The following is a 20906-nucleotide window of genomic DNA, read 5'->3' as shown; positions in this document are numbered from 1 at the left end:
TGCCTGAGCTCCCCAGACGCCCCTTTCTGTTAGTGACTTTTGGAAGAAATTCCTTCATAGTGAGAGAACGTCCGTTGTCTAATTTCAGTTCTTTTGGATTTGTTAGTTCGCATCGTGGCCCGGGATGCGGCCCGGGAAGGTGTGTTCACTGCGCCTTTGCTGCGGACATTCTGCTGGGCAGGGTGCAGCGCCCTGTCAGTGGCGGCCAGGGCGGGCCGGTAGCGTCGACCACATCTTTGTGTCCTTCCTGACACTCTGTTCTGTCCGTTACGAAGTCTCCAGGCAGGATTCTGGACTGGTCTCTCCTTTCACTTACGTGTTCTGTACTTTGTTTTTTTTCAAACCTGGTGAGAGGTGCCTGCCCGTTGGTGGCTGCTCGAGCTTGTAGGTGATTTGATCGTGCATCCTTACGTGACGTCCTTCTTTATCCTGGGCATTTCCTTCGTTCTATTTCTTTTATGTCTTTTTTGTCATGTATTACAGTAGCTACTTTTCTTCCTTTGAAAGAGCATTTGTATTGTATCTTTTTCCATATTTTTATTTTTAATCTTTTAACATTATATGCCATTACATTTCAAGTATTTTTATTTTTTTGTGGGTAGTGATTTTTGTCTTCTCGGTGACATTTGACAACGTCTGGACACATTTTTATTGTCACGCCTGGGGGAATGCTGCTACCGGTGTCAAATGTGTAGCGACCCGGGTTGCTGTTGAACATTCCACAATGCACAGGACAGCTCCGTCAACAGAATTCCGTGACCCAGAATGTTCATGGTTCCACTGTTGAGAAGCTCCGCTCTAAGGACTGCAGTGTACGCAGCCAGCTTCTCGCTGTTCCTGTCTTACACTTAATGTAAACCGAGGAACTGCCTGCTCCGTGCAGGGTGGCTGCCATAGCCTTTCCCGTCCTCCTGTACTGAAAACTTCGCCGGACGATGTCCAGCTTTTGCTTTCAGTTATCGTACACGTTTTAAAGAATTTTGTGTTCTTCATTCCCGAAATTCCAAGTTTCCTAATGGTATCATTTTTCTTCATCTTAAAACTATCTTTAGCATTCTTCTGTACGAGCTCTGCTGGTAACATGTCCTGCGAGTTTTATCTTTCATCTGAAAATGTTTTTGTTTTGCTTTCATTCCTGGAGGATCTTTTTGCTGGATTTAGAATTCTGGGTTTGAACCTTTTTCCCCCCTCAGCACTTAGACATGGAGTCCCTCTCCTCCAGTCTCCTCTCTCTCCATGAGAAGTCCATGGGCATTTGAATTCATGTGCTTCTCTTTGTAATGAGTTGTTTTCCTCTGGCTGCTTCCAAGAATTTGCGTTTGTCTTTGTTTTAAGTATTTTGAGTACAGTGTGTTTTTTGTAATTTTCTTTGACTTTATCCTGTTTCAGGTTTGCTGTTGTCTTTGAATAGGTTGTGGTATTGTCTGGTGCTCGCTGATGCTGTCGTCTTGGGCTTGGTTGGTTTTATTTGTCTTCTGTAGAGTCAGTTGCCTTCAGAGGGTGGGAGGAGAAATTTCAGTTTCAGTGACTGCCATCCTCTCCCAGGGACAGAGAGGTCTGCTATCTCTTACGTTTACGATTGAGCTAATACCTACCAAGGAGGCTTGATGTAAAATCAAATAAGATGGCATTTGTGGGCTCTCCATTATATTTTCTGATGAATTTTTGGTTCTCAAGTTAAGCTTTTATTTTTAAAATGTAAATATGTCCACGATTGAGGAAAGATACATGGGTTTTTGATAGCGTAGGCTGCTTGTTTTTTGAATCACAAGAGGATTATTGAACTCTAAAAGGGACGCTGTTTGTGGAGGAAATTATTTCATTGAATGAAAAGTTTAGAAAAGGGAATAACAGAGAGTAAGTGTAAGTGGGACATAGCACCCATGCTACCCATATCAAATCTGACAACAAACCAAGGGACGCACCGTGTTCCCACCTTTAAGCATAAGACACCTTCATAGTTCAAAAGTCAATTCCACGACTTTGGTTGATGAATGCAAAGTTGGGCCAATTTTACATCACATCAGTCTGTAGCAGAGTGTTTAGAAATGACCTGGAAGTATACATTTTTCCTAATATTTCAGATGATTCTTTTTTATTTTTTTAATACTCCTGAATTGAACACCCTGAGTGGGTGGTGCTCTTGAGCGGACAGGTCACACGGATGGCTTCGTGGAGGGCTCCCCTCACAGCATGGTCATGTCTGCTTCCTCGGGCAGCCCGTACCTTTCCTGTTTACCTGGGCTAAGTACATTTTTTGTAAGGGGAAGTACCATCCCTTATTTGTAATGGCTTGCCTCCCCTGTAGACAGCTCAGTTTGAAGAGAAAACACAAGTGGGATTAGTAGAATTGGGCCAGCTCTTGTCTTAAATAATACCCTTACCTGTGACAGAAGACTGCTTGGCCTGTCTCAGCACTCTGTTCTTACCTCTGACCAGGTACCAGCTGGAAGATGAGTCCGCCCATTTGGATGAAATGCCACTAATGATGTCTGAAGAAGGCTTCGAGAATGACGAAAGCGATTACCACACGTTACCACGAGCTAGGATCACACGAAGGAAGAGAGGACTGGAGTGGTTTGTCTGTGGAGGATGGAAGTTCCTCTGCATCAGGTTTGTGATCTTGCTGCCTAATTTCCTGTGCTGTCAGGTCCACAGTTAAGGTATTTATAAGCTCCGCTTCTGACGCACTTATTCTTATATCAAAGTAAAGAAGACGCTCTAATGAGATGACATCGTAGAGAGTGTTGAACATTAGTTAAAAGCAAATAGTGCTAATCAGAAAACGAAAGCCAAGTTCACTTTTTTTTTTTTAAAGATTTTGTTTGTCAGAGAGCAAGAGGGTGGAAGCGCATACGCAGGGGAGCCGCAGGCAGAGGGAGAAGCAGGCTCCCCGCTGAGCAAGGAGCCCCATTCAAGACTTGAATCCAGAACCTTGGGATCATGACCTGAGCCAAAGGCAGATGCTTAACTGACTTAGCCACACAGGCGTCCTCAAGTTCACTTTTTTAATGAGAAATTTAAATGTTTAGAAGACAGAGAAAGAGTGGTTTTGTCCTGAATGCACGGTAGAGTCCGTTCTGGTCACTGTGTTGGCGTTTGTGAACAGTTCTCTGTTCTCTCCCATCTGTAATCCTTCTCTCATCCAGAAAGGCAGATACGGGCCTGTGAAATGCAGTTTAATAACACCGTGGCTCCGTGTGTCATTCAGCTTGAACGCTTAGACTTGGAAGAATAGTCTCCATTTAATTTAACCAGGAAGAAACAAAGATAAGAACTGCACGGATTTTAAACAAGTTCACTGGTGGCTGAGATAAACTTCAGCTGTGCTCATCCTGGGCTTTGGAGTCCGGTCTGTGAAACCGCACCCTGTGCTCACTGGCTGTCCTCCGGCCCCGGGGACAGGCAGGGCGAGATTTCAGCTGACCGAATCCAGCATAACTTGAGTGGGGTGTGTCAGATAAATGACAACTTTTATAGTCTTTCTGCTGTGTTAAGTGTGTCGTCAGTGCCTTTCTTACCAGCATGAATTTATATCCCTTTGCCCATAAAAGGAGTATAGTAATTGTAGAAAGGTGTCGTATTTATCATCCTCAGTAGCCCTTTAGAGGTTTGCAAAAAGATGTTTTTACAACTGATTTGATTTCGGGGACGGCTCATGTGGTGGTGTTCAAACAGTGGCCCGTGGACTCCCAGGGACTCTGAGGGGTCCCTCCGAGAGCTCGGCCTCGCAGACTTAGGAAGTCAGCAAGGCAGGACATAGGCTTATCACCCCTCTCAGCTTCCAGTTAGTGTCTGACTTTATCTTTCCAGTATATTTTAAGGTTTTCACATGAAGAAGGAATTTCATGGCTAAATAAGGTTTAGAAGTCACTGACTTGTGTTACTAATTTTTAATGAATGGTATAGTTTTTTCAAAAAACGTTTTCTGGGTTAAATAGCCAGTATTCCGAGAGTATTCTTTGGGGATATTTGACAATTCTAGACTTCATTTCTTAAATGGTGCAGGGCTGTGCAGAATTGTTTTGTTTGGTTTTTCTTGTGTCAGTTGTGATGCTTTCTGCTTTTCAAGGGGTTTATCTACTTTCAAATGTATAAATTCCTGTAATGTAAGATGTATAAGGCTCTGGACGGTTGTCACATTTTTTTTTTTTTTTTTACTCCATCTCTGTCTCCCTTTTCCCTATGAATCTTGATAGGAGGTTACCAGTTCCCTTCAAAGAGCCAAACTTCTAGTGTTGTCTTTGCTTTTGAAATTTTGAACTTTTATCGTGAAATAAATCCAACCTTGAAATAAATTCACTGTTTTTTTTTTTTCACTTTGAAATTTTCAGTGGGATCAATTCTTTTTTTTTTTAAATTTTTTTTTATTAACATATAATGTATTATTAGCCCCAGGGGTACAGGTCTGTGATCAACAGGTTTACACACTTCACAGCACTTGCCGTATCATATACCTTCCCCAATGTCCATAACCGAGCCACCCTTTCCCTACCCCCCCTCCTCCCAGCAACCCTTAGTTTGTTTTGTGAGATGAAGAGTCTCTTATGGTTTGTCTCCCTCCCGATCCCATCTTGTTTCATTTATTCCTTTCCTCCCCACCAAACCTCTCACGTTGTTGCATCTCAGCTTCCTCATATCAGGGAGATCATGATAATTGTCTTTCTACGATTGACTTATTTCACTAAGCATAATACCGTCTAGTTCCATCCACGTCGTCGCAAATGGCAAGATTTCATTTCTTTGGATGGCTGCATAGTATTCCATTGTATCTATACCACATCTTCTTTATCCATTTATCAGTGGATGGACATCTAGGTTCTTTCATAGTTTGGCTGTTGTAGACATTGCTGCTATAAACATTCGGGTGCACGTGCCCCTTCAGATCACTACATTTGTATCTTTAGGGTAAATACCCAGTAGTGTGATTGCTGGGTCATAGGGTAGCTCTATTTTCAATGTTTTGAGGAACCTCCATGCTGTTTTCCAGAGTGGCTGCACCAGCTTGCATTCCCACCAACAGTGTAGGAGGTTCCCCTTTCTCCGCATCTTCACCAGCATCTGTCATTTCCGGACTTGTTAATTTTAGCCATTCTGACTGGTGTGAGGTGGTGTGGTTTTGACTTGTATTTCCTTGATGCCCCAGTGATGTCGAGCCCTTTTTCACATGTCTGTTGGCCATCTGGATGTCTTCTCTGCAGAAACGTCTGTTATGTCTTCTGCCCATTTCTTGATTGGATTATTTGTTTTTTGGGTGTTGAGTTTGATAACTTCTTTATAGATTTTGGATACTAGTCCTTTATCTGATATGTCATTTGCAAATATCTTCTCCCATTCTGTCAGTTGTGTTTTGGTTTTGTTGACTATTTCCTTTGCTGTGCAGAAGCTTTTGATCTGGATGAAGTCCCAATAGTTCTTTTTTTTTTTTTTTTTTAAGATTTTATTTATTTGACAGAGAGAGATCACAAGTAGACGGAGAGGCAGGCAGAGAGAGAGAGAGAGAGAAGCAGGCTCCCTGCTGAGCAGAGAGCCTGATGTGGGGCTCGATCCCAGGACCCTGGGATCATGACCTGAGCCAAAGGCAGAGGCTTAACCCACTGAGCCACCCAGGTACCCCCTCTCTGATCTTTGTAGCTCAGTGCATGTCTCTTAGGAAGAGGCTGTTTTCGTATATGGCCACTGGGCAGTTGTCATGTGCAGGAGATAGCGTCTGGCACAGCTCTGTCTCCAATTCTGATCCTGCCCACGGAGCACCCTTCCTCTCTAGGTGCCATGGCATTTAGCTGGCCTCCCTGTTCTGTCTCCAGGAATCTGGAGCCGCTTTTTGTCTTTTGTCTTTGCCATTTCTTTGTCTTTTATTCCATCGATGTTTATGAGGACTACACAACAGGTATTTTGTAGAACATTTCAAATATTGGTTTGTCTGAGGTCTCCTCACCATTAGATTCACATTAAACATTCTCTGTGGGCCATTGTGTGGGTGACACAGTGTCCTCCTTAGGGTGTCTCCTTCCTCTGTCATTGAAATCTGGTCTGCCCTTAATCTTTTTCATTCTTTTGAGTTTAACTTACGGTTCTTCTGGCTTCCTAAGACGGATTCTCAGATCACCAGCATTGTACTTTTTTCTTTTTTAAAAATAGATGCATTTCAGATTTGACACGTGCTATTTTCATTATCATTTAGTGCAAAATATGTTCTGATTTACATTGTCTTTTCTGTTTTAGTTGATGTTCAATTTAGAACCATGCTGCTTAATTTCCAAACAGTCGGGAATATTCCTAATTATCTTTTTGTAATCGACTGTTAACTTTTTTTTTAAAAGACTTTATTTATTTGAGAGAGAGAAAGTGAGAGCAAGAGAGAGAGAGCACAAGCAGTGGGGGAGGGGCAGTGGGAGCGGGAGAAACAGAGTCGGCGCGGAGCTGGGAGACAGGAGACTGGCTGGGTCTCAGAACCCTGAGATCATGACCTGCGCTGAAGTCACACGCTTTGTGGACTGAGCCACCCAGGGCCTGCATGATCTACTGTTACCGTAATTCCACTGTGGCCCGAGAACATACTTACAGTTTTTTTTCTTTCAGGCTCTGTAACGTGTTGAGACTTGCTTTATGGTTCATCGTAGATGGGCAGTGTTAGTCAGTTTTCTGTGTCTATTTGGAAATAATTTATGCTTTTTTGTTGACTGGGTTGCTCTGTATGTTAGTGAGTTGTATTTGTTCGTAGTCGTGACTGAATCGTCTGTGTTCATATTTAAAGCTACTGCCAGTAACTGAGAAGCCTGTGGAGTCTCGCAGCGTCATCGAGGGTGGATCTCCTGCTTTGAGTTGTGTCGGTTTTGCTTTATATATTTTAGGGTGTGTTACTGACGATGTGAGTGTGGGGTCACCGACTTACTGTTTGTAATTGGATTGGTCTTTGTCTCTGATAGTATTTCTTCTGTGCGGGTTCATAATGTCCAACTTCGATGGTGGATACCAGCTTTCTTTCTTTTAACTTCAGTCCGTTAACACACGGGTGCGGCACAGGGAGTGACCCGGCACCGCGTGCAGCGGCCAGTGCCCCTCACAGGTGCCCCGCTTCGTCCACGTCCCCAGTCTCACCCACCCCCTCACCCCCTTCCCTCCCGCGACCCTCAGTGTGTTCTGTTATTAACACTTTGTTTCTTGATTTCTCTCTCTCTAGCAGCTTTCTTTGATTGGCGTTTGCATGGTATATAGTTTTCATACTTTTACTTTGTTTTATTAAAAACAAAAACTTTTCTGGGGTGCCTGGGGGCTCAGTCGGTTAAGCACCTGCCTTCGGTTCAGGTCGTGATCTCAGGGTCCTGGGATCGAGTCCTGCATCGGGCTCTCTGCTAGGCGGGGAGCCTGCTTCCCCCTCTCTCTCTGCCTGCCTGCTTGTGATCTCTCTCCGTCAAATAAATAAATAAAATCTTAAAAACGTTTTGAAATAATTACAGCTTCACAGGAAGTCACAGAGATAGTATGGGGGTCCCACTTATCCTTCACCCAGTTCCCCCCCAGTGGCTGTGTCATTTTTTTTTTTCCAAGATTTTATTCATTTATTTGAGAGAGAAAGAGTGAGCCTGAGGTGGGAGGAGCGGGGGGGGGGGGGGGGGCGGCGGTTGGGAAGCAGGGTCCCCACTGAGCAGGGAGCCAGGCCCACACGGGGCTCCATCCCAGGACCCTGAGATCATGACCTGAGCTGAAGGCAGACGCTTAATGGACTGATTCACCCAGGCGCCCCCCCAGGGTTGTATCCGAAGTAACTGTAGTGTTGTGTCAAACCAGAAAGTTGATGCTGGTGTGGACTGTGTAGCTCTCCACATTTTAGCTACACGTCTGGGTCTGTGTAACCACCACTGCCGTAAAGAGACAGGGGTCCCGGCCACACATGTGCCTCCTGTCTGCTGCCTTCTCTAGTTGTGTTCTCTCTCCTGCCCCAGGTCCTAGCGTCTGGCAACCACTAATCCGTTCTCCGGTTCTGTAATTAAGTGGAACCATTCAATCTGTGATTTTTGGAGATTGGCCTGTTTCAGCCGACACAGTGCCCATGACAGGCATTCGAGTGTGTGCGCTGATAGGTCGCTCCCCGCCGGCTGGACGTTTCACCGCCCGCCCACTGCAGGGCGTTTGGATGGTCTCAGGTTTTCGGATATTCTGAGTAAAGCCGCTGTGAATCATCATCACGTGCGGGTTTTTTGTGTGTAGACATAAGTTTTCTTCTCTCTGGGGTAGGTGTGTAGGAGTGGAGCTGCCGGTCTGCATAATAAGGGGATGTTTAGTTTTTTACGCCAGCGCCGAGCTGTTGCCCAGGGTGGTTGTGCCGCCCCACATTCCCACCAGCAGGCGAGGAGAGATGTCAACTTTGTCCTTGTTTTTCGTTTTGGTCGTTAGAGTATGTGTGTAGTGGCGGCTCGCGGGGGCCTCGGTGTGTCTGCATCGTCTGCAGGACTGGCGAGGGCGGCCGTCTTACTTGCCGGGCGTGCGCCTTCTTCGGCAAGCGCCTCCGTCTTCACGTGGGGTGGGTCGGTTTCTTGTATCTTATCCTTTTTCAAGACTCTCTTAACTATTCTGGCTACATGGCCTTTCCATAGACATGTTAGAATAATTTAGCCCAATGTGGAAAATCCTCTCAGGGATGTTTGATAGGAATTATGTTTAACCTGTATATCGCTTGGGAGAATTGAAATGTTTACTGTGTTGTCCTCTAGATCACAGTTTACTTCTCTCCATTTATTGAGAACTTTGACCTTTTTATCAGCATTTTGTTGTTTTTAGCACACAAGTCTTATCTGTTAGATTTATTCCTACGTATTTTTCCTTTTGTTTTTTCCTTCTTGGTATTTGTAACTGGTATTTTAAATTTTGGTTTCCACCTGTTCGTTCTGGTGTGTAGAACTAGAGATGGATTTTGTATGTTTGTCTTTTATCTTACAACCTTGCTGACCTTGCTGTTAGTGCTAAGAGTGTTTTTGTAGATCTCATGTAATTTTCTACATGGACAGTCATGTCATCTGCAAACAGAGACAGTTTTATTTCTTTCTTTTATAACCTGTTTGCTTTTTATTTTCTTCTTTTCTGCCCTGTGGGTCTGTCTGGCACATAGACTACTATGTGAAATAGCAGTGGTGAGTCTCCCTTCTTGCTTCTTGCTCCTAGTCCTGGAAAGCTTTCAGTATTCCACCATTAAGTATGATGTGAGCTTACCGGTGGGTTTTTTTGGTTTTGTTTTGTTTTTTGTTTTTTTGTGTTGTGTTTTGTTTTGTTTTCCAGTAGATTGCTCATCTAAAACTGTTGACTGTTTTCTTGACTAAAATCTATCTTGTATTGGGTTGGTGTAATGCAGACAATGCTGTCCGATTCAGGGTCTGGAGATGTAGGTTTCAGAGTCCTGTCATTGTTGTGATAATGGAAGCCATACAGAAGGGTGATGTTTCTGAAAATGTCAAGGGACTTGTGGTTAAGTCTTTGAAAAGTAAAGGACAGGGACAGTTTGGGGGAAAAGACGGTTTTGGGAAGGAAGACTAATACTCATCCTTTCAGGCAGAGGGAAGGGTAGGGGTGGAAGACTGAAGTATTGGTGGAGAAGATGACTTTTATCTTATCCTTAATTGGGAACATGCGGTCATTTGAGTGGGGAGGTGACTGGGATTCACAGGAGGACGGGAGACATGGGGAAGTTGGTCATGCGTTGGTAGAGAGATCAATAACCAGCAAAGGAAAATCAATAGTCATGCATTTGTATTGGCTCCGGCGTAATGTTAGGACTGTCTGTCAGGGAGAGCGCCCGGACTGCCGCGGGCCCGGCGGCGCGAGTGTGGCCGTGGGAGCTGCGGTGCGGGTGGCCAGGGCTGTGAGCCAAGGAGAGCTTGCCGCGGAGGAGGCTGGGCGGGGCCGGGCCCGGGTCATGCGTCTCCGCGGCGGCTGCGGGGCTGCGGTTCCGGCCGTGTCCTCTCCGCGAGTGCGGGGCGCAGGGCGGGCGCCGGGGCACGGCCGCCGCTCCTCCTCCGCGGCGCGCCGTCTCCAGCCGCTGGGCGCCCGCTCTCACCGCTGTCCGCGGCCCGGAGCCGGAGGGGCCCCTCTGGTGCTGCTTAGGGTCGAGCCAGAAACGGAGCCAGGGTCTGCTGGACCCTCGAAAGTCCTGGCCCTTTGCTCTGTGGACGGGACGGGTGCTAGGGCGAGCATACTGTGCTCCCAGTAAGGCCGGTCCTTTTTGTCTTTTTCTTCAAAGGTTTTATTTATTTACTGGACAGAGAGGGCGCGGCAGGGGGAGCGGCCGGCTTCCCGCCGAGCAGGGAGCCCCATGCGGGGCTCGATCCCAGGACCCTGGGACCGTGACCTGAACCCCCGGGCGCCCCTGAAGAAGGCCGATCCTGACTGGTGTCTTTTAGTGGATAAAGGCCGGTCCCGCCATCCCAAGGCGGGCCCGGCGTGAGGCTCGCTGGGGTCGGGGAGTGCGAGAACTCGCACCTCGTGTGCGGGCGGCACCACCGAGCACGGGAGAGCGGGGCCGTCAGACGCGGCCGACCGCGCGGGCGCGTGCGGGCGGCACTGACGCCGCAGACCGCGAGGACGCGGCCGGTTGGGTGGCGACGGCGGGGGCTCCAGGACGGCCTTACGCGCTGTGGGGCCGGTACTTAGCCGGCTGCCCAGTGACGCCCAGAACGCCGGCCTTCCGCGTGCGGAGTCTTCCACGGTGTTGGACGCACCGCTGGGCTAGCTTCTTGAGAAGTTGCTTATTTAGATGGTCTCTGCACCCAGCGTGAGTCTTGAACGCACAGCCCTGGGATCAAGAGTCACATGCTCTCCCAGCTGGGCCAAGCAGGCGCCCTGGTCCTGAATTAAGTCTTTTGGTCTTTTACAGCACTTTGTTTCTACTAAATGGAACATAGCCAAAGTTTGGATTTTGTTTCTAATATATTATTTTTTTCTTTTAAGGAAAACATTAAGAATATATTTGCAAATGTAGATGCTAGCAAAAACATCGTTTTGAGGAGATTAAGCAATAAAATATAATAAATGTGTATATAGAGTCTGTCTCCATAAGTGGTGATCGTGTAGAAAAAGCTAACTGAGCCATGTTGGCATGTGCTGATCACTTTGTGTGGCGCTAACGTGTCTTTTTTGCCATACGGACGAGAAATGGCCCAAGATACCGTCGCGCTCTTCCTGGTCGGTGATACCTGCCGTACTGAGGAATTGTTTAAATTAAAAACTGCACCTAAAAACACAACAACTTTGTACATCTAACAACTTAGATTAGCTTTATTTTCTTAATTTCTTATAAATTTTCATTTTTGAGTATTTTCTACTTTTTTATTCCCTAAATGTTAGGCATTATAAAATTCAGTGTTTACTGTAACGTTATTAGATGTTGGATCAACAAGTAGAAGATACATAAAATTACTTAGTTGAATTGCAGGGGAAATGTGGGTGAATATTGCAATAAAGGTAGGTAGCAAATAACAATACTAAGTTGTAAATATTTTAGTGTATTTCTGTTTGCAGACTCTCTGACTACTAAGGCTTATTTTATAATTATTCTTCCTAAGTTCAGCAAATGAGTAGGCTTTAATTTCTTAATGGCTTAAAAACTGCTTTCTCATTTTATTACTTGGTAAAAATTCCATCTCTGACACATTGAAAAAATATTTCCATCATCTGCCCTTTGTCGTTCCTGTGTCACGGCGATGCACGCGGGTGCGCTAGCTCTCTGGGGCTGGGGGGTGAGGTCTTTCTCGTGAGCCTTCCGTTTCACTCCTTACCAACAGTTGCTCTTTGCCTTGGGAAAGTGGAGCCACCGAGGCCGTGTTCACAGGAGCAGGGGGTTGTATGGGTGGGTCGGGGGAGGGGGATGTCAGATGCCGGGATGACTCCTGTTCTTCGTGGTCTCTACACTCTCCAGGAGCCTGCAGCACGTTGGCGGTGCAGACCATACGGAGACGTTGATATTTTTTTGTTGTTTTTTGTTTTTTAAGATTTTATTTATTTATTTGACAGACAGAGATCACAAGCAGGCAGAGAGGCAGGCAGAGAGAGAGGAGGAAGCAGACTCCCTGCTGAGCAGAGAGCCCGATGCGGGGCTCGATCCCAGGACCCTGAGATCATGACCTGAGCCGAAGGCAGCGGCTTGACCCACTGAGCCACCCAGGCGCCCCGAGACGTTGATGTTTTAAGGAGACGCTGGGCTGTGCTGCTCTGGGTAACTGTGGGCACCTGTTGGATATCCAGAGTGTCTAAGTTGGGTCGCTTTTCGAAGAAGGCTTTCTAAACTTTGGGAGTTGTATAACTATGGCTGAAGTTCTAGGAGACGGATCTTGGTATATTAAAGATACTTAATTCTGTATAGAGTATTACTCTGATTATAGAAGCATTCGTGGAAAGCTTCTAATCCTGCCGTGTGGGAAGGCAGGATATACTTTGTTCAGTATTGGATTTAGTGTTGCTTTGACGCGGGTGTTGGGATGGAGGGTGTCCCCTGGGTGATCCGCACTTAGAAGGCGCTCTGCCTGCGTGGGATGGTGAGCTGCTGCGGCTCCTGGTTACTCTCTGCTCCTCTTCCATGTTCGCTTGCTCAGTACCAGTGTTTACCAGTATGTTTTACTAAAAAATGGCCTGTAATTTTATTTCCCTGCTTAGCTCTATAGCTCCGTAAAGCTCACTCTTTTGGGTTACAGGTTTTGTATGTTTGGTGTTTGTGTCCTTTGCTCTTGGCATTCAAGGCACCTGTCTTCCTTTCGGGCCCTTTCCTGTCTGCACCATCCACTGGCGATTCTGGTGGCGCTCCAGGCTGGTAAACCCCAAGCCCTGTGTTCATTTAATTTTGTGAAACAGCATGTGACAACTTGCTTCTGTGCTTGCATAAGGAAATAATTAGTAATAACACGTGTTCCTTGATAGTTCTTAGTAGCGAAGTGTTGGGAATATTTACATCTCGGATGTCTAGGAATCTTGGTGTTTTTTGTTTTTTGTTTTTTTTTCCTCTACAGAGTTATAGAGAAAAAAATTAATAAACAGTTGAGTTGTGTGTGTTTTTAGCCCTTGGTATTTAATGTAGAGTTTCTGGAGGGGAAGGCTTTGGAACTTAGCTGGTCTCCAGGTTCAGGCCCGCGTCCGGTGGCGGGTGAGGGCTGTCTGCAGCGCTCCTGGGACGCCCGGAGCGGTTGTGCATGTATGGAGCCTTTTGCCATAGAGTTGGTAAAATCTGCATCTCCTACATTTTATGTTTATTTCTCACACACTTAATTTTGCCTGCCTTCCGTTTGTCTTAGCTCTGTCTGACTTTCATACTTCAGTGTCGCATTAGGCCGTTAAATGTTTCAGAATAAGAACTCGAACTTGCATATGTCGCAGAAGGGTCTTTGCTGTGACAGCAGCGCTGCAGGCTTGTGTCTCCTGTGCTGTACCCACTGCCCTGTGCTCCATGCGGCCCAGCCCTGCCCACGGACCCTCCCTGTGACGATGACAATGCTCTAGGTCTGGGATGTCCACTGTGGTAGCCGATGGCCATGGTGGCTGTTGATCTATGGAAATGCGGCTAATGTGACGGAGGGACTGGACTGTTTATCTCACTTCGTGTAAATTCATATTAAAATGGTCCCGTGCAGCCGGGGGCGCTTCATCGGGCAGCACAGGCAGGTACGCTTGTGTGCCAGAGTGAGCTTGGGGACGCTTGAGACGGACCGAGGGCGGCCGTGCAGTGACCGCGGCCCCGGAGGGCTTCCTCTGAGCACGCGTCGTGCCCGGGGCTGCAGAGTGCGCACTCGGGTCCGCGTGCTCTCTGACGAGGAAGCCCACGTTCAGACCTGCGGGCGTCCGGGTGGAGCCTCGCCCCTGCTCCTCCGCGCTCTGCTCGAGTCCGCCCTGTGCCCCCGGGACCCAGCCCGCCGCGGGGAGCTCTGAGCCCTGGGCGGACGGGCAGGGCGGACTCAGACTCTGCGGTCCGCTCTGCCCACCGGCCGGGCGGCGCATCTCCGAGGAGTCACTCACGGTTCTGGCCTCCTTGTTCTCCGGTGTGGAACGTGCGAGGCTCGCATCGCCGCGTCGGCCTTGCAGGGGTCGCCCTGGAGGAGCCCGGAGGTTAGGGAAGGGCCGCTCCTGGCGCGCGGCCGTGTGTCCGGTGGAGCTGCCCCGGGGTTTCCGAGCCTCCGGAGCGCGTGGTGTGCGAGCGGAGCTGCGGCGGCAGTTCGGAGCCGCTGCCCGGAAGAGCGAGGCACGGAGCCCCCGGCGCTCAGGGTGCGCGGGCTGCTGTGCGGGGCGGGGGCGGGTGTGGAGCCCCGAGGGCCGGCGCTGGGGCGGACGCCGCCTGGGGAGGACGCGCTGAGAGTGACGCGCACGGGAGAAGTCACGGGGATTCGGAGCGCGTCCTCGTCTGCTTGAAGCCCTAACTTTTGTCCCGCTCGGGCGGGAACATGGTCGCGCGTCCCTGATGTTTTACTGAAATACCCGCCCCCCCCCCAAACGGGGGCACCGAAGGCGGGATGGTGCCCCGGCGGTCACCCGGCGTTGATAATGCGCAGGTTGTCGTCGCTGGGGACCTGGAAGTGACCTTCCCGTGCAGGCTGTCGGCGCTCCGGGGGCGGCCGGGCCGGGCTGGGGCTGCTCTCGCTCGTGGACTCGCACACCCGAGGGCGGCGGCCGCTGGCGGCGGACTGCGGAGCCCCGCGCGGCCGAGAACGGCAGACGATCAGCACAGACAGACCGCGTCGGGCTGGAGGACGCCACCGCGGGCGACACGGGGCAGTCGGGACGCCGAAGACTGATGTCCCCGTGACGGGCGGAGCGGGCCGGCGCCCCCCGTGCGGACGCGCAGTGATTTCAGGACGGAAGCCCCGTGGCCCGGTTCCCCAGAAGCGCACCTCCGGACCCCCGCGACGGCCTCCGCCCCGGCTCCTGGCGCGGTTCCGGCGCGGGCTGCACGCGGACGGAGCGCCGGCGCCCGGAGTAGGCCCTTCTAGGTCGTCCTCTGCAGTTCGGAGGTCTGAGCGAAACCGGATTGTTGATGCCGACGTTCAGTTCAGCGCTGTTTAATACGTTGTTCCCATGCTTTTGATACCTTTTTGCCATTTTTCTTAAGTATTTGAAGAAAAGTTTATTCTCCGTATCCAAAAATAACGGGTTGGATGTGCAGAACGTGGAGTGTTTGAGCCCTGGCACTGTTGGCGCGGGCAGATTGCATGTGAACACGTGCAGAGTTGCCCAGACGGAGGTGTGTGTATGCAAGTGCGGCTGAGTCTTTATTCACATGAGCCTGTCCCAGCACACACCAGTATCCTTCTCAGTATGGAATTGAGCCCAAGTCTTAATTTTATTTATCTTATTTTTATTTATTTTTAATATTTTTTATTTTTTTAAGATTTTGTTTATTTGACAGAGAGACAGAGATCACAAGTAGGCAGAGAGGCAGAGCGGGGGGGCGGGGGGGGGGGATAGGGAGCAGGCTCCCGGTGAAGCAGAGAGCCCGATGCTGGGCTCGATCCCAGGACCCTGACACCATGACCGGAGCTGAAGGCAGAGGCTTAACCCACGACTAAAACAGTCATCTTTAAGAGAGGAAAAAAGTGATTACCTCAAAGAGAGGGTTCACATCCTGGATGACGTGATGTCTGAGGACCTTTACCATTGGATCACTAAGTGGCGTATTGAGAATTGCAAGCCGCTCGGCTATCCTTTTCTCCCCACAGAAGAGCACTGACTCTTCAGAATGTGAATGGTTTTGTCAGTAAAAAGCTCTAAACAGGGAAGATCATTTCCCTGAGGTTCTAGACGTCATTATGCACTCATACAAGTCTCTTTCAGTGTTTTATGTCAGATTTATATCAGTATAACCTATTTAAGACAAACTTTACAGATTAGCTTTAGATGTGCTGTCAGTATTTAGTAAATACAGAAACAACCAGTATTGGCTCGAAATATGTAGAATTAATTTAAAAATTTTAAACAAGGGTACATAATGAGTGTCTTTTGTTTCATGCAGTTGCTGTGACTGGCTGATAAATATTTGTCAAAGAAAGAGAGAACTGAAAGCTCGCACGGTGTGGCTCGGGCATCCTGAAAAGTGTGAAGAAAAGCATCCCAGAAATTCTATAAAAAATCAGAAATACAACGTATTTACCTTTATACCTGGGGTAAGACTATTACATTCTTATGATTGGGTTTCATATGAGAGATTGCTGGCTTCTTTTGTTTTCACTGATCTTTTTTTTAATATTTTTTTCCCTGTTAATTGTGTCACCTACAAATCAGTGACCTTTTGCTTCTGAACTGTCCATGTTTCAGATAGTTGTTAAATAATTCATGCGCACTTTTAGTGGGTACATTGTGGAGTTCAGTGAAAGAAAATTTATAGTTTGACTTCGGTCCTAGATAAACATATTTATATTACTGTAGAAATAATCAAGTAAGCCTAAATTAAATTATCAGAAAATAAGTTGTAAGTTTTGTGTGGAGGCGAGTTGGAAAGTTAAGTTTAAAGCCTGCCAAGGAACTTTGTGATCAAAGTAAAATTATTTTTTATACAACCATGACTTAGTAACAAAATATTTGTAGGTATTTATAAATGTATTTTCTACTTCACATTATAAATTTCAGGCCATGTTATATTGTTATATCATTAGTTATCTTTAATTAGGTATTGTGCTAAGTATAAATAATGAAGTTTAAATATTTTGTTACTTTTTTTGTTGCCAGTGATATTTTTGGTTTTGGATACAAAGCTGAGTTTGTATTTAGAATGATTGAATAATTTGGTTGTTTTCTTTTTTACATTATTTCCTGTTTTTATAGACCAATTTATTCATCTTTCTAAAGGCAGAAGGAAGCTGGTACTGGTTATATTTCTATATCAAGGTTTTTTACACATTCTAGCTATCTGCTCTGATGCTCTTTTGCAAGAAAATCTCTTGGTAATGTGAAATAAGGTCTGTTTTATTTTTCATGTTTTAATTTAAATAATCATGCTGATTTTATATTGGGCATTGATTGCCCCTCACCACCCTCCCCCAACCATCTAATAGTTGGCGAATGCTTCATATCTAATTTATTCTTTATTAAAACACACAGAACTGCTGGCTCCATCGTGAAATGACAGCTCTTTTGTCAGGACAATAAAATGTACGCTGTCTTTCAGGCAGATAAATATTCTCATCTTTATTGAATGAAGCTGCTGTTTTCTTTAAATTTTAAATACTCGTAGATCGGCGAAGCATTGTGCTTTTTCCTAAAGGTCACAAAGTTCATTCAGTAGACAATAGAGTATTGATTACAGTGGTGTGCAGCCCCACAGTGCAGCCCCACTCTGACCAGAGGGAACCCCCACAGCCGCCAGGACAGTCCGCGTCCTGAGGGTACCTGTTGGTGTGGCTGTGTGACTCTTACCGTGCAAATTCATCCTTAGATTGCCTCTTAAATTGGGCTTTTCATCTAAAACGTAGTATTTTAGAAACATCTGATAATTGCACAGTAGGAATTCTATGCCATTTTTAGCACAAATGGCAATTTTTGAATTGCTAATAGATATAATTTATGCTAACTGAGATTTTAAAGAAATCACTGAGGAAAAAGAGCTTTCTCTCCTGCTGAGATTAATTTATGAAATGACACAAAACATTTTTAGACAGCAATTGAATATGATTATGAATATAAACGTGTCATCAATAAAGCTGATTTTTGAGTTGCAAAAATAACTGTATGATGATGTGGAAAACTTCATTATGTTAAAAACTGTGGTTCCAGACTCTAAGTCACCCGTGAGTACTTAACCCATTGCTCTGCTCTTGTTAAAATTTCTGCGCCTTCCAAGTTGCGTATGAAATGGCATCCAGGGAGATTTTGATTTGGAAGTTGCAGGGTTGTAAGTGTAATTGCAATTACCGTGCACCATTTGAATTATTCCCATCTATAAACATGCGTTTTGTTCCATTTTGGTTTTCAGTTTAAATTTAATGATTTGAGAATTTGTAAGTAGAAGTCTATTATTATACCAGATCTTGGGTTTGCTTCCTTAAAGATAACTCTGTTTGAATTAAAAAACAAAAACAAAGTTTCAGGATTTGCTTTCCTAAATTTTATTGAATGATACTTATTTTGTATTTGAAAATATTATTGCAGATCATCTGCCAAGAGATTATAAAGGGTATAGGTTGCGTCTTCCTGAATTGGTCTGCAGTTCACGCACTTTTACATGTCGTCATTTCTTATGCTTCGAGAAAAGTTAAATAGAGGAGATTAAGGCAGTTTTTATGAAGTCATAATGTGTACGTTTTGCTTGCTCACTCAGTTATTTTAAAGCTACCCAGATGTTCATGTTCAGAGACATGGCTATCACATTTTTTACCTTTTCATAAATGCAGCATTAATATGATTTTCCCATTATAAAATTTTCTGAGTTATCAAGATATATATTTTTGTGTATATAAATACAGATATTTATTGACTTAGTAACATTGGGAAGGTTTTGCTATCTCATTTGCTTTGATCTACAAAGATTTACAGAGGAGTGTGCAAAACTCATAATCGTAATATAAGAAAATAAAAACTTGTAGAGGATGCTGTTAACATAATTGGAAATTCTAGTTGTCTTTTTTTCAATTTATTTTAAATATAATTTTGAGTAGGCCTAATAAACATGGGATTCAGTTATTGGAAAGCTGGTGTCAGAGTTAAACTAAATTTACTGTCACTCAGGGCTGGTTGTCACTGTTTGATGCAAGTGTAGTTAGATACTGTGCTGATTTAATTAATTGAAGTATTACAGGTTTTCCTTCAAGAGATTGTGTTAATTTTTTTCTTTTCCTTTTTAGGTTTTATATGAGCAATTCAAGTTTTTCTTGAATCTCTATTTTCTGGTAGTATCCTGCTCCCAGTTCGTACCAGCACTGAAAATAGGCTACCTCTACACCTACTGGGCTCCTCTGGTAAAAGAACAGATTTTTTAAATTAAGTTAAATTATTAAGTATTTAATACCTGGTTTTAAGAGTGCAGGTGGTTGCAAGATAAACCGACCCGATCTCAAGATACGCGGTCTTGCTGCTGTTTCTTGTCGCGCTTCTGCGGCAAGATCGTGCAGAGCTCTGCCGCGCGGCGGTTTGCAGCCTTGCCAGAGTGTCACGGCCGCGCGCTGCCCGGGGGTCTTGGCCCAGAGGCCACTAGGTGCCTTTGCTGCTGGGCGTGAGGGCTGGTTTCCATGGGGCATCCTAGACGTGCCCTGCGACACCAGGTCCGTCTCTCCAGCCAGCTCTCTCCCATGCAGACGGCGCTGTCGGTGTCTGCTCAGTGGTTCTTGGCGTCCTGACGGACAGGCAGTTCTTACCGTTTGGCTGAAGTAGCTCACCGATGAAGTCCAGACGGTTCCGGGCTGACAGCTCAGGGTGTAAAAGTCTGTGAAACGCAGCTGACCCTTAGCATCGAGTATTGCCACTTGAGACATAATGCTGTTTTACTGGTTTAATGCCGTTTGCCAATCATTTTCAGCTTACCCGGACAGCATGTGGGCCTCCTTCTTCCTCTCACCTGGAAGAATGCCCTGCTTCCTTTTGGGCAGATGCTCAGCATAATCCGGTCAAGAAAACATAGTGAGTGAAAGGGCAGAGCAGTGCCCACATCCCCACCAAAGCGCTCCCTTCAGAACTGGAGACGTGGTCGCCGTGCTCCCGAGCCCATCCGTGTGCTTGGTGCAGCCCTGCCGCCACCCAGGGATGGTCTTAGATGCGCCAGGGAGGGCCACCAGGGGACAGGAACCTCGCGGAGAGGCTCAGTTGAAGCAGCGTCTCCTGTCGCGTCCACATGGATTCCGAATAGCATGGGTTTGAGCGGAGAAAGTGACTGCATTTGCCGCACAAATACATAGTCACTGAGTGAATGAATACCTCTGCACTCATTAGATTAGCAAGGTTGGGAGACCGCAGGCTTATTGAAACAGGTGGTCAAGGAAGACCGCTCTGAGGGGCGGCACCCGAATGCCATCCGGACGACAGAGTGGCTGGGCCGTGCGCGCAGCTCGGGGGGCCCGGGGACTGGGGTGTGGCTGCAGCGTGGGGACACAGGGGCTGTGTTGGAGGGGAGGTCAGCGGGCACTCCCATTTCCTCCTGAGTCGGGGAGAGCTGTCTGCCTCTGCAGGTGCCGCGCCACTCAGGAAGCTCAGGCCTGTTGTCACAGTAGGCTCAGGCCGGGCAGCTGTGGAGAGAGGACAGAGGGGACTGGTTTCTTTCTTCCTCACTCCTTTCTTCCCCCTGCGGGCAGTCCCTGTTCTGCCTTTGAGACTCAGTTGTTACGTCTCTCTTAGTAATTGTGCTGTTCATGTTCGTGTCACTGGAATAAAACCCAGTGTGGTTTGCATGCTGTAAAAATTTATATAAAGATTATCTTACTGTATATGTCCTTTTGCATCATGCTTTTTTGGCTTAACGTTGATTTATATAACAGATCCGTGATTTATATAATGGATCCATGATGACACATACGATCCAGTTCGTTCACTTTTCACTTCTCTGAAGTGTTCCACTGACGGAGTATGTCCGTCTTCCGGAAAAGGAGACTTTGACGTTTCTGCTCATTTTTCAGTTACAGACTTTGCAGTCGTGGTCCGTGTGATGGTACGCGGTTCCCCGTGCTCGTGAGCTGGAGACCCCACAGGCTTTGTGCATCCTGGAAGTCTCATTGACGGGCCGCTCCTCACCTCTCCCAGGTTCCAGTAAAAGCAGCGCAGCGTTACAGATAGCGCGTAGGGAGAACACTTGCTCATCCCGTAAACGTGGCTGTACTTGGAGTGTCGGTGTGTTTACATCTGGCCCTGCTTCCTACCCCCGCTTCACCTGGTTTCCCTGGACCCCTTCGGCATGGCTCCCTTCTCGGGTTGAAATTCACTTTAGCAGTGATTGTCTCGGAACACAAGATCTCCTTAAA

The 20906-nt window shown here is 46.7% G+C and overlaps 1 protein-coding gene across 1 annotated transcript in view; it reads left to right on the top strand.

Moving 5' to 3' along the window:
- The window catches only part of ATP9B (ATPase phospholipid transporting 9B (putative)), a 225117-nt gene that overhangs the window by 18178 nt on the left and 186033 nt on the right, over positions 1 to 20906 (top strand). The window contains exons 2-4 of the mRNA XM_032872196.1: positions 2440 to 2613; positions 15980 to 16130; positions 18804 to 18917. Of these exons, the coding sequence (XP_032728087.1) occupies positions 2440 to 2613; positions 15980 to 16130; positions 18804 to 18917 (439 nt within the window). The remainder of the gene's footprint in view (positions 1 to 2439; positions 2614 to 15979; positions 16131 to 18803; positions 18918 to 20906) is intronic.

This window comes from Lontra canadensis, unplaced genomic scaffold (assembly GCF_010015895.1).
Source record: "Lontra canadensis isolate GAN:19392208 unplaced genomic scaffold, GSC_riverotter_1.0 scaffold44, whole genome shotgun sequence".
Classification (NCBI taxonomy): domain Eukaryota; kingdom Metazoa; phylum Chordata; class Mammalia; order Carnivora; family Mustelidae; genus Lontra; species Lontra canadensis.
The sequence above is the reverse complement of the archived record's forward strand: the minus strand, read 5'-3'. Positions and strand labels throughout refer to the sequence as shown.